At 45.2% G+C, this 13848-nt stretch overlaps 1 protein-coding gene across 1 annotated transcript in view; it reads right to left on the reverse strand.

Moving 5' to 3' along the window:
- LOC144819793 (carboxypeptidase A1-like) overlaps nt 1-11804 on the reverse strand; it is a 31266-nt gene extending 19462 nt beyond the window's left edge. Inside the window, exons 1-4 of the mRNA XM_078677542.1 lie at nt 11669-11804; nt 8075-8156; nt 4708-4842; nt 1822-1920 (exon numbers count right to left, since the gene is read on the reverse strand). Of these exons, the coding sequence (XP_078533668.1) occupies nt 1822-1920; nt 4708-4842; nt 8075-8156; nt 11669-11733 (381 nt within the window). The 5' untranslated portion in view covers nt 11734-11804. The remainder of the gene's footprint in view (nt 1-1821; nt 1921-4707; nt 4843-8074; nt 8157-11668) is intronic.
- Nucleotides 11805-13848: the final 2044 nt, after the last annotated feature.

The following is a 13848-nucleotide window of genomic DNA, read 5'->3' on the forward strand; positions in this document are numbered from 1 at the left end:
GTCACAATTGATGGAAAAAGACGAGTAGTCTATTATCTGATGGGCATACTTATGGAGCTGTAGCAATGCACAAGAATACAAGGAACCACTCTGGACTCAATCAAATGCACCTCAGAGGACAGACTGCCACAGTTCACTATTTGACAAGTTAAAGAGCTGACAAAATGCACTTAATTGCCTCCGATTGTCAGCCTCCATTGGGCCAACTTGCTGACCACTGCCAGCCCATTCAAAGTGTTCAAATGTCGATGGATGTTGCCCATATCCTCCAACTGGAAGCCGTCCTGATGATTGAGACAACTGAGTCAACTTTGCCACTTTACTGAGCCAAATGTAGCATTTGGATGAAGTAAAATTACTCATGTTTCAGTGGGTGCCTGCTAGTTGTGCTGGTAATTGGTGGAAAAGGGTAAGTAAAGAAATTCTGAAATGCATGATTTGGGGATTCTGTTTAGACCAATAGCAGCACTCATGCAATTGTCCCTGCATATTTGTATGAACAGAATGGTAGACAGTCACCGAGCTCAGAATACAACACAAACCTCATCAGATCACCACCATTGTTAACACCGAACTACTTCTAAAAGGGTCTCCCACCACAGCCACACAGAAGAGCAACTACCAGCACACATATTTCAACATTCAACCCAACAGTAACTAATAAGCCATTGGAGAGTTACCTGCTTTGTCCTAACTGTACACCAACAGGTATTCCACTCAGTATTGCAGTGTAATGTTTGTATAGTGCTTACCTACCCCTATGTGAGGCTTTGAAGTGCTTAAGCATAAGGAGAGCAAGCTACATCATGTAGGATGTGTGGTTGGAAAGGTGTTGATTTTGTTTTGAGCCTACGTGGGAAGTGTTTCCATGTTGTGTATGATGACGATCGAGCTGCGGTTATCGTGTTATAGGATGCAGGGCCTAGTAGTGTGATGGGTGAGAATGTGAGAGACAGACAAGCGACTTATACTTGCAATAACAACGAAACATATATGCAGCTACACAGCACTAGCCTGGCCATAAATGAAGCAGGATGTTTAGTATATGGAGCAATCCAAAAAAGAGGAGGTAACCACAGAAGGCCCAGTAATACAGACAGCAACAGAGATAATATTAAATGAGTAGAAGGACGCCAAACGGACAAGAATTGACCTACTCATGGCACCAATGCTACCCAGGTTGCCAAAGTGTCCTGTACATGCTCAGCCATACACTTAAAAAATAAATGAAAGGCATCTGTCACATTGTGAATGATCTCTGTTAGGTTACATTTTAGGTGTATTATAATGTCATTTCAGATTTTTAAATGTTGGTAATCATGACACTGAAAAGAAGTATTTAATGGAAGATTAAGTGCAAAAATTTTCTTTTTTAAAAATGTACATTGTAACGATTTTAAGTAATCATATACAATAAACTATTTTGACTTGACTTGAATGATCCTTGACTTTCAGATATAGGCACAATGGATGCCATTTCCTAACATATGATCTTGGTATAGGAGACAATTGTGTGGTTTATCAGTGGGGCACAGAGATGTTCAACCACTTGCAGAAGAAGGCAGAAGCCCAGAAAAAGCTTCCTTTCAATTCTGAGCGTGACCAGACCAGGTCCTCTCACCACTCTATAGAGGCCCGGGCCACTTCTGCTTGATGTTTAAACTGAACAGGATCTAAATACGAGTCCTTTCTGCTTCCCGGGTTGTTCTGATGTTTCTCAGGGTTGACCCACCACACCCTCCCTACCCTTGAACAATTTCTCTCCCTCCCTTCCGCCACCACTTACCAATGGCATGGTCTCCACATGACGGTACCACTTACCTCAGATATGGTATGGTAAGCAGCGTAGTTGAAGGAATTTGTGGAGCGGCCCAGCCAACGTGTTCGGACCATATCAATTTCTTCCTCGTCCAAGAGTGTCTGGAAAACACAATGAAGTCTGTGAGCATGTCAGGATCAGGACTGAGTATAGAAGCATAGGGATAATGAAAACAAATACAAAAATGCTAGATCAGAAACACAGATCCAACTTTAGACAGCAGCTGTAAGCTCATGATGAGGGAGCAAGCAACAGACTTCTGAGAGGTGAGTTCAGAAACCCAGAATGACACACGAAAAAGATCACAAATATGTTTTTTTAATATCTCATTGATATTGCTTTCTATAAACAATAATAGGTATAGTGCTTACAAGCAGTGAAAAGTGGAATGGTGTTCATGTGCTGTCCCCTCCTGGACATTGAATGCTTGGTGGTTAATACATATACAAGGAGGATATGTTCTTCAACTCTGTCCAGTAAGGCTTTCTCTCAGCCATTATGAACACTAGATTCTCAGGAATTTTGTAGTACATCCACGGATCTTGTAAACAGCCTATTCTGAAGATTACCAATAATCGATACACCTATACCTTTCCCCAATGAGGGGAGATCAACATACCTTCATGTCTGTACTACCTCCTGCTTGGCTACTTGGAATCCAATCCCTACTAGAATCTTCAGACTTGCTGTACCCTCCCAGCCATCCATAATCCCCAGAATGGTCATATATTGGGGTCTATCTGCACAAGGTGGCCTACCACTGCTGCCAGTTCCCTCTGGATTTGTTGCCAAGATTTAACATTTTCCGGGAACGCACAAATAACGTGTAAGAATGTTCTGTGCATGTTTGTGCAATGTGGACAACATCTGACATAGCCTGGTCGGGTGATAGTACACTGTGAGGAAATATTTAAATTGTATGAGTCTCAGGAGGGAGGCCATGGCTAAAGTACACAAGGCCATTTATGTCTCTACCCATTCATCATCCTCAAGCTGTCCAAGGTCTTGTTCCCATTTTTCCCTCAATCATAGAAGAGGATCTGGCTTTGACCAGTCGAGATTTATAGACCCTGGATTTACATTTTTACCCAGTTTACTTTCTAAGGGATTACATTGAGGTACTACCCGTAGTTTCTCTTTGTAGGTTCCCAAAGCATGGTGAAGTTGCAAGTATTTAAAGAATTGAGGGGCATTAGAAAAGTGCAGGGATCCATCGTACTTACAATAATACGATGCATCCCAGTGCTTTCCTCTGTGCTGGTGCACAATAAGCTGTCATGCGCCAACGCAGTCACCCTTGCACCTATCTTTTCCTTGTCAGTAAGATATAGCACGCCCTCTTACAATCACTTTAAATGATTCCCAGAGAGATGCTTACAACGTAACTGAGCCCTTGTTGTACTCAAAATGCCCTATAATTGTATCTCTGAACAGGAGTCCTTGGTGCTAGTCCTGTACCCACCAGGCGTTCAACCACTATAATCCTCATGGACCACTATTCGCTTCTTTGAGACACAACTTCGTTGGTAAGTGATCCAAGAGTTCCCTTGGGAAGATACACACATGAGTAATAGTGGTGGGATTGAAATGTGATGTGCATTTGAATAATAAGTAACATTGCTGATCTGTCCCATGCCAGTGGCGCCACATGTCTGTAAAACTCAAATAGACCGCCCACCTGCTGAGGGTCCATGATCTACTCTCAGAGACTGTGCTCTTGACATCCAGTGCGGGGTTCACTATTGAGTTGAAATGCGCACCTACGAGACTGTCATCCCTGGTGGTGTATTTAGTAGTGAATCGGAGATGTGTTTAAAAGTGTGTCCTCTTGTAGGCCAGTGGAGACATGTATGCGAGCAAGAGTCCACCCGCTCTCTCATTATAATGAATCAATCCAACCGATCAATTTGTGTGGCTGATAGGGGAATGGGGAGTGTCTTCAGCAGGAGGACAGCGACACCTTTAGAAAGTGGTGTGAAACCTGAATGGAGCACACTTGTGTACCCATATCTTCTAAAACAAGTCTTATTTGGTACACCAGTGCCATCCCAGCCATTGACATATCCCACCACATGGCTTCATGCAGTCCTTAGGGCTTCCATGCCTGGTCCTCTGTCACCACTACTTCTACGTTGGTGGGGAGAATTGGAAGTGTAGGATAATACTTATGCAGCGCAAGTGCCACCATCAAATGCCTCTCAAATGTCGAATAGTAGCCTTCTGTAACGTGCTCAGTCACAGCTGCTCCCTGCTGCAGCCATGTTGAGACACAACACTTTTTGATCACTGCCATCCTGTGCTCTGCGCACTTACTTTGGGGGTGACGGGTGCTTCTCCTCCCTATAACACATTGTGTACACTAAAATACCTTTTTGGGGAGGGTGGATTAAGGCAGTATCTTAATGAATGTTGATGGAGAGATGCTGATTTAAGCACCTGCCATTTTGGCTCACTGCCCCCCCCCCCCTTTACAAGTAGGGTTAACAGAACTATAATTTCCACACCACAATGATGTCCAGGTTTCATAAGGCAGCTTATGGTACCTGCATCTGTATGTTGCTGAGAGCGCCACCAGGTCGAAGATCAGGCTAATTATGCTATTGATCCAACCAGAACACCAATCAAACAGCAACTTCTAAGAGATACATTTGGTGCAGCCTGAAACCCTATTGTAGAGCACCGTCTAAACGCAAACCCAACACAGTGATAAAAGGGCAAACTCTGAAAGCTAGCTTTGGTATATCTGCTCTCTGCCTTTCTTGATTCAGCCATAAAACCAGCCATACATCACCCTCTCTGCTCCCCCTTTGATTCAGCCAGTAGGCCCATGGCTATCCCCATCCAAAGTGGGTCTGATGTGTGCCTGTTTCTGCCCCATGTTCACCGACCTGGAGGTCTTCGATCATGATGTCATACTGGATGCTGTTGGACTCCAGGAAGACTTTGACGGCTTGGAGACTGCGGAAGGGAACTCGGATATCCACAGGACTTCCTGGCTGCCTGAGGGACCTCCAGAAGTCCAGCTACAAAGGAGTAAATAAAAGCATAAGAAAAGAAATGCATCAGCAAATGTGCACATAAGTCACAGTAACTATCATGAAATGTTGAGTGAGGAGTCATTGGTGAACTGGAAGGATTATGGAATGTTTCAAATGTGTCCCCCGCGTATGCTCTAAGAAGGGCTCTCCGAAAAATATCTGGTATATTTCTCATATGTTTTTTACAATATTCTGTCTGAGACTGTGGTAGTAAACAAGCAGAGACATACTGCATACTCTCCAGTTCAGTTCAGGTCAGGAGGATTTAGGCATGATGGAAAATGCCAAGTATATGTCGGTGCATTCAGGGAAGCTCCTAACACCACAAGGAACTTGGAGCTGTCTGTACATTCATCCCTGGTGAGTTTGTCAAGTCACTGACCCTGCCCGGGCCCTACTGCCCTTTTCAGAGACTCCTGTCTATTGGTGATTCTATCGATTAGTGTATGAGCCTCCTTTGTATGCAATAAAAAGGACCATATGGAAAGCTAGAGAACAGATGCCAACTCATCTAGAGGTCACTGTACTGGGGCACATCCAATGTCTCTTTGTAAAGGTCTTCAAAAAACTCAAGGGGTGTCTCTTGGCTGAACACTATGCCGAACACTCTGACGTCGATTGGTTCTATCTCATGTAGGAGAAAAATAAAGGGAAGTCTGACAACCCCCGGCTAATGAAACTTCATGTTGTAGAATTTCTAAAATATGGAAAAACATTTTTATTGAAAAATAGGAGGAATTTCAAAATGGAGTGGAGTATAGATTGCACGGAGGTACTAGGGTGTTTGTACAAGCATTTACCATGGGGGCAGATGTGCTAGGCCAGCGGGCCTTAACTTATGGTCCGGGGACACTTGGGGGTCCGTGACACCAACTGGAGGGACCCGCGACTGCTTAGAAAGTTAAATACTATTAAAAGAATAATTAAGTGAATATAACTAAAAACACAATTTAAAATTGAAAATTTTTAAACTCTCCGTAAAATGTGGTTGAATTTTAAATTGGAGGCTAAAAAAGTAATTGGTGTCCTTAGATTGATTCAGGGGAACAGTGCAAATGCATTACACAGAATACAGTATGGTGGATGGGTGGCCTCAGTTTAGAATTTAGAAAAGCCCCAACGTTTCCAACTAAAATGAGAATGTAGATTTTTTTTATATTTGTTTTTGAATTAAATGAAATATTTCATTATTTGTGCATTTGTTTGGTGAATGTTTTTTTCTGTATTTTCTTGTATTGCTTTGAGGTCCAAATACTCAACATTGCATAAAAACAGGGCTCCTGGCTTCCAGGAATGAGTCAGTGGGAGTCCGCAGATTTCAATAATGATTCAGTGGGAGTCCTCTTACTCCAGTAACGATTAAGTGGAGGACCACATATGTCAAAGGGTTAAGAAACACTGTGTTAGGCTATAGGTGTGGCCTGTGGGTAACAGGGACTAAGCAGATGTAGAGATACTAGGATATGGGCTTGGGTAGGGATACAAGAGTATAGTCATGATAGAGATACTATGGTATATGCAAGGGTATCAACATGAGTAGAAGTACTAAGGTATAGGTACTAATGTATGAATAAGAGTAAACTTGCTAGAGTACAAGTAAGAGCAGAGGTCCTGGTGTATACATAGAATTGGAGATATTCAGGTCTAGGCTGCAGTAAAGGTACTATGGCATGAGATGGGGTAGAGATACTAGAGTATAGGCAGGGGTATGAATATGGGTAGAAGAATAGGTACTAACTTGCTGCGGTACAAGGAGGAGTACAGGTAATACTGTATAAGTAGGATTAGAGGAATTCAGATACAGGCTGCATGCAACAAAAGTGCTAGGGTATGAGTAGGGGTAAATTGACTACTACATATGGAAAAGTATAAATATGAGTAAAAGTACTGAAAAAGCTACTAACTTACAAATAATGTTAAAGGTGCTAGATGGTCGGGTACAGGCCATGACTAAGGTATGAGTAGGGGTAGAGATGTTAGGACCTATATCGGGGTAGGGGACAGGAGTAAAGGGAAAACATATTTCAGGGAGAAGGGAAAGAGGCAAATGGGATACAGGAAGAGGGGCAAAGAGAAAAAAGAGTGGAGTGATGAGGGGCCTCTTCCCTCACAAGATAAAGACATAAAGGGGCAAAAGGAAGAGTGTTTTTGATCCTGGAAAAACAAACAGCATGGATTTTTTTTACATGAAGGGCAATTAGTGGAAAGATGCAACACCCTCAAAATACCTTTGCTTCGACAAATTAGAGCAAGCCGGAAGGTAGACAAAGCTTCTTCAGAACAGGGTTCGCTTAGAATGCTTTACTCCATCATGACATAGAACCATGCATAGTTACTCAACGTGATGACAGGCTTTTCGACATAAGGTATCTGTGGTACATACAGATGTACATGCGTATGGCAGGTAATGCTAGCCCAGCCCCTGCACCTCTCCCACTCTAGTCCCTGGTCTCAAGACGTATACTACTTATGCTATTGTTTCGCTCTCTCAGTCCATGACAGTCTTAGAAAAAAACATGGGATATTTCTCATTGTGGCCCAGGTTTACTGTTCTTTGGCGCAAGGCAACGCTGCACCAAAGTTGCTTTGCTTCAAAGTGAGAAAGAAAAAATGTGCCACATCTACTAAGACATAGTGGATTTTGTCTCTTCCCCCATCCCTGGTGCACGTTTGGCAGCCATGTACCAATGTACACACCCCTGAGCCATAGTACCAGGATGTGGGCACTCTTGAAGCATAGGTTTTCTACTTAATGGGCTCCTTCCCGTACACAAACTATGCTTGAAGGCTATTCCCACTTTGTATGTGTGCTGTACAATACACACACGTGCAAAGTTGGAAAAACAATCTTGGTGTAAATCTCTGCATACAAATGTTTGTAGATAGGGATTTGAGTCAGAACCCATAGCTCTTTGCATGGGAACGCCCAAGCACCATTTATGGAACTCCCCTTTGATGCAAAGTAATGCGAAGCAGTGCACACTTTGGGGTACTGTCCAACGCAAATACTGATTTGCGTTGGATAATAAATCCCACCCTAGCACTTTGCACCAGGTTTGCTTCACAAAGGTGACGCAAACCCAGTGCAATGCATCAGTAAATCTCGGCTGTTGTCCTATGCAAACACTGCGTCCTGTAGTGATGGTGGGGTTTAAACTCATCCCTCCCGGGTGCTAATGCGCTAGGCCTCCATTCGCCCTCTGACCCTGGATCGTACCTGAAGATGTTCCTCGTCCTCCAGGCCCCTGACCAGGGCTCCTTGAGCTTCATCGGCAGGGAAGATTCGAAGGACCTGGTGTCTGCAAGAGGAGAAAGGCTCTGTCAGATATCTTTGTCCTGATGGAGAGGGGGAAAGCTCAGCGTGTGCCCATCCTTCACCCACGCCCCCTGGTCCCACTGTAAACTGACATTTGGAATACCCTATTAATGGGGTACCCGGTAGTAGAAAAATGTATTGTTTAATTAATTAAAACCATAACAATCTTTTATCACAGTAAAACATAATACAGTATAAACAGGATTCATTATTGAGAGAAGCTTAACAGTGTTATAAGTCCATGTGCGGGAGTAGACCAGACAGTGTGCGTTGTTTAAGTGCATTTTTTGACTTGTAGCGGATCGTAGCTGTGGCCGAAAGCTTCATTCTTAACACTGAATAAAAATGTAAGCAACAAACTAAAAAAACTCCATGTGAGGTGGATTAACTGTCAGCTGTCTTTGAGTGTGTGTTTTGCAGAACCTATACCCGGGGATGAGAACCATGGGTCTCAACCCCAAGCAGACCTCCGCAGACGAAGAGCATCCTGGGACCGCTGAGTATTAGCGAAGTCCACCTGGGTAAAGACAGACATCCGCGCCTTCCCTCTACCCTTCATGGGCCCTTTAAATATCACCGTAAGAGGCTATTGCCATGGGCACTCTCGCTGTAGTTGTTGTAGTAAAGATGTGGAGTAATTGGCAGTAAAGAAGCTACTGCCAATGAATTCATCATCCCTACAGGGCGGGGTTCCAGCCGTCCTCAGCGATTGGTTATCGGGTCTAGAAACCGCTGTCAGATGTTCCACTGGTAGCTGTCTATGTCAAAAGGCAAAGGCCGCTCAAATGTTCTCAGCAACATGATTTACAGCCGAGATGTACAACGTTGCAGAAGATTATCGTGTATATATTTGTCAGCCATTACATATAGCTCGAAGGATTATGGCACCTGCTGCAGAGATGTGTGTGCACCCTGAAAGCTGAATCTCAGAAGAGCTCTACCAGGTACCATTTAATTGGGTAGTACGAATGTCTTTTGTTTACAGCACTCTGCTACCTTGCATTGCACTTCACAAGCCATTACCATCACAGGCCGCCACGGGCTGTGGCGTCATCTTAAATCTCTTACATTTGATAATACGTTGAGTGGAGAGGCCTGGTGTTGGAGGAATGGCAACCTCTCCCCGTGCCCACTTCCATTTCTCTCCCGTGACAGCCCTCCCTCCACACCCAAACTAGGCATCTCTTCTGAGAACCCCAACACCGTCATGCTTCACTTCCTGTCACCCCTGCATTGCCCCAGGTATTGTATCCTCCTCCGCTTCCCACCCAGTCTTCCATAACTCTGGCATCGGTGCCACAGGCCTCCATCTTCCCCCCTTCATTTGTGTGAGAGCCCCTGTGTAGAGAGGTGTGGGAAGGCCGTCACTGCGCATGCTGCATTCACCAGGGTGGTTTTGGCGCCAGCCACATTACAGAGCTCCGCCTTGGTCCAACCACTGGGACCGAGCCAGGGCCCACCCACGTGCACCATGTGTGCACACTCTATCAAAATTCTTTATTTAGATATAAAAACATATCTTTAAAAGATTCTTCCAGCACATTAATACAATCTTACAGCTTAAAAGAGATTAAAAATGAGAAAAATAAAAGCAGAATAAAACGTGACTTTCTTATCAGTGCTTACTGCAACATATCGATTTAGAAATAGCACTCCCGGACAATGCAGATGGGGTTAGATGCACATTATGCTACACGGTAGTCTAATTTTTCTAGAAGCCTGTAGGCATGTAGAACGAATTTGGCCAATTTTATGTTTAAGTCAGTGTTCTCTAAGGACAGAGCAGCGGTAATGGCGTGTCTGCAAGTCCGAACTCCCAGCCTGTTCCATTCCGGCCTGAGTAGGCGTCTGCGTTGGGAAGTGAAGAAGGGGCATATACAAAGCACATGCAAAAAAGTTTCGCTTACTGACCCACACCCTCTACACATTTGATCAGCCCTTTTTTGCCGCCATACAGGGAGATTTTGTAGGAAGCGCCAGTCTCCCAGTCTTAGGGCAATCAGACATCGCTTTAAATGGTAGGAAAATGTTATCGAAAGATAATTTGCCGAGTAGAGTCGTTTATAGGAGTTGGCTACTGCCCAAGCGTGGCTGCGTTTCGCAAGGAGAGCTTTGTCCATAATCAGAGATTTCAGTTTTATAACTTTTTTAATTGTGTTTTTGAAGGCAGTCTGACTTGGGTTGAGGGCCCAGAGATCCGCAGCAGACGTTTGATGGATATAGTTATTTAGGAGGCGGCCGTATGTTCCTCCTGGATTGCTCATACTAATTTCATTCCAGACCAGGAGTTCCAAGGTGCCAGCTTCTGCCTTCCTTAGTTTGTGGATCAGATTTAGATATGAGCCAACGTTGGAGGATTCATAGTTAGTTAAGTCCAGCTCTAGTCTGACCTGTGCTGGCGAGGAGGAACTCGGCAGGTGAAGCAATTTCTTATAGAGTTTAGTTGTCAGTTTGTTTAGGGATTTGCTCATTTTTCCCTTAGGGATCTCTATGCCATACGAAAGTGTGGGCCCGATCTTTGCTCTAAGCACTTCCAGTAAGGGCAGAACCGTGGGGCCTGTAAGTCTCCTCGATAGCTTGGCCAGGGATATCATTAGCGCTGTTGCCTTGGCTGCGATCACAGTACTCTGTTTGGTGAAATTGCCCCTGGAGTCCAAATGGACCCCTAGGTATTTATATGATTGGCCGATTGAAATGCTTTCTTTGTTTATTGTCCAGCCTCCACCGTTGTAGCGTTTTTTGCCAAACGGGACAACCATTGTTTTTTTCATGTTGATTTCTAACTGGTTGTTGGCCGTGTATTGCATTAAGGCGTCCAGAAGTCTCTGTAGCCCCACTCTGGTGAGACTGAAGAGAGCCAAGTCGTCGGCATATAAAAGATTGCATAATGCCGTGCCTCCTACTTTTGGTGAATGACTAATTACTTCCTCTAGAGTACTTGATAGGTCCGCAATGAATAGATTGAAGAGAAGGGGAGCCAGCACGCATCCCTGTTTGACACCACGAGAGGTCCCAATTTTCCGGGAGAGATGCACGCCAGACCCTAACTTCACTCGAACCCATGTATTGGAGTACAGCAGGATAATAGGATTCAAGATGTTGTCTGGGATTCCCCACTGCTTCAGTTTTTGCCACAGCGCTGCCCTGGGCACCCTGTCGAATGCTGCTTTGAAGTCGACAAAGCAGGCAAACGGTGCGTGCACCAGTCAGAGCAAGATCCTATAGGGTATTTACACACTATTTTCGCTGAGCATAACCTAACAAGAAGTGCAGAACATATATTTATTTATTCCATTTTTGATGGTGAAAAATGACCCCACTCCTGGCACTGGTTCTCCTGCCCCTCCACGTCCCAGCCTTTGTTCCAAATGACTCGTGACGCAGCGAACTAGGCGTCAACTGCAGATATTTGTAACTATTGTGAAGGCACAGAAGTGCCCTCAGCTGGTTTGTAAAGATATTCTACCCCTGGTTTGCGTGGTTGTAAATTCTTACCCAACGAAATTTTCCTTGGCGAGCGCGGCCACCAGCAACGCGCAAAAAACCAACAGGCCCTTCATTTTCAGCCGACAACGAAGCGAACTGGACTTTCCGACGCCGGCCGCCGCTTAAATACCGCCATTCATCTTATCTCTCCTCGCTGCGGCGGGCTCCCCGGCCCAGTCAGCAGAGGGGGCTGGCGGCAGAGCTGGAGGGGCGAGGCTCCGCCGGGAGCCGGAGCTCCATCTGTTCTGTTTCCCATCGCGGACCAACCACCGGCTCCGGATCTAAGGACTCTGGTGAGCCGAGGGAACCGACCACCTGCTCCACATTTCATCAGCCCATGAACATTGTCTGGTTAAGGGCCTGTGCTGGACAGGCCCTCCTGCCAGCGTCTTGTTTACACCACTCAGGCTGTTATAGCGGCACAGCCATGAGTGGAAGACGAGATGAATTCTTTCACCTGGGACAACCTCAAAGAATCCCCTTTCACACCCCCCCACCCCTCTTCCCGATGCTACTGTAGACCCTACTGGTCCATTCAAACATCCCTTCCCCTGCTTCCTGTGCGCCAGCCCTGCTCGGCCTGGCCAAGGGGTGTCCAGTGCTGGGCATAATGTGCAAGATCATGGAACAATTTTCAGGATGGCCATTGGCTAGGCAAATGATTCCCATGTGCTGATTCCCATGTAGGTTCATTTTGTGTAAACTGATCTCATGTGGATCTCCTGAGGTCTGGAAGGGCTTGGCAAACACTGGACATGCCTGCATCAGGATTGACCAAATCATGTGACACGCCAAGGCAAGTGATGCAGTGTGCACCTGCATTGTCTGTGGCAGCATTATCTCACTATTTTGTCATTTAAACACACTTTAATACCTTCTGGGCAAACGTTTTATCTCATTAGTAACAACCTAACACCTGAACACAGAAACTAGAAGGCCACCAGTTTAAGTTCTCACAGGGTCTGCACCAGTGGTGTAACAAAACTTGACCTCCCCCTTGCAAGATGCAAGGAGGGGGCCCTTATCCCAGGACCAACACCTACCACTTTTGCTGAGGGGTTCCCCTGGAGCTCAGGGGGACCCCATACCACAGGTGCTGCAGGGGCTTCTGTTACGCCACTGGTCTGCACTAAAAAGCACCACTTGTGCAGATTTTCAGTAACTTTTCATCCATTTGAGCTAGAAAAAACATTTTTGTTGAAATATGCTAATTATGCATCGGAGTGTGGATGTATGGCAAATGGATGATTCGATAATTATCCAGAAAAAGCTGTGCCTGCAAAATCACATACTCCAGTGGCCCTTTCTATGAGGTACAGAATCTGGTTAGAGGGAGGAAATAGTGTGCCAGGTTCACAATAATATATAGTGATGAGATAACCAAATGTCTTCTAGGAGGCTGCCTGGAGTGAGGGTATCCAAAGGCAAGATGGATGAGGATGTGTGACTGAAAGATTAGCAGGGTTTGTGGAGAGTCCATCACATATTAGAAAAGGCACCCGCCTGTCACGAAATCTCTTTATTCCCCCATGGTCCAATCTACCTATGGCGGGCTGGTTGTTTGAACCCAGCATCTGGCGTTTACTTGAGGCAGCAACTCGGCCTGCATTTCAAAAAGGGGGGGGGGAGGATCCCCTTGCAGATGGTTGCAGTGAGTGACTGACCCCACCTTCAAGGAGAGGCCCAGGGATCTCTGGCGGAGAGGCCTGGGATCTCTGGCACCCCTTTCTGTCCTTTCAAGGGATATAGTCAGAGAACACACTGACGTGTATCACCTGTATGTGGCACACAGTCAATGTACCTCCTAACGGCCTCTTTGCCTCTGCACCCAAGTCTGTAATACAACATGGCCACAAAGGCTTCCCTCATTTGCATGGAACCATCCCCCCACACCCATATATATGAGGGTTTGGTTGCTTTATATCGCACCGGCACACATTAAGTGCTGATACAATGTTTTACAGAAGAATTGCACAAGTGTCTATGGCCCTTCTGTGATACTAAAGTGCCCAGGAGTGCAAAAAGCAAGTGCAAACACCTGTTGCACCCAAGACACTTCAATAGCACAGCCATTGGTGTATTCCTACAGTCCCAAATGTAGCACACTTAATGAACCAATGTTGTGAAATGGCCACAATGTAAATAATGAATAATGGTGCTTTACAATTCTGAATGAGTAGCAATGAATC

The sequence above is a fragment of the Lissotriton helveticus genome, chromosome 1_1, assembly GCF_964261635.1.
Source record: "Lissotriton helveticus chromosome 1_1, aLisHel1.1, whole genome shotgun sequence".
Classification (NCBI taxonomy): domain Eukaryota; kingdom Metazoa; phylum Chordata; class Amphibia; order Caudata; family Salamandridae; genus Lissotriton; species Lissotriton helveticus.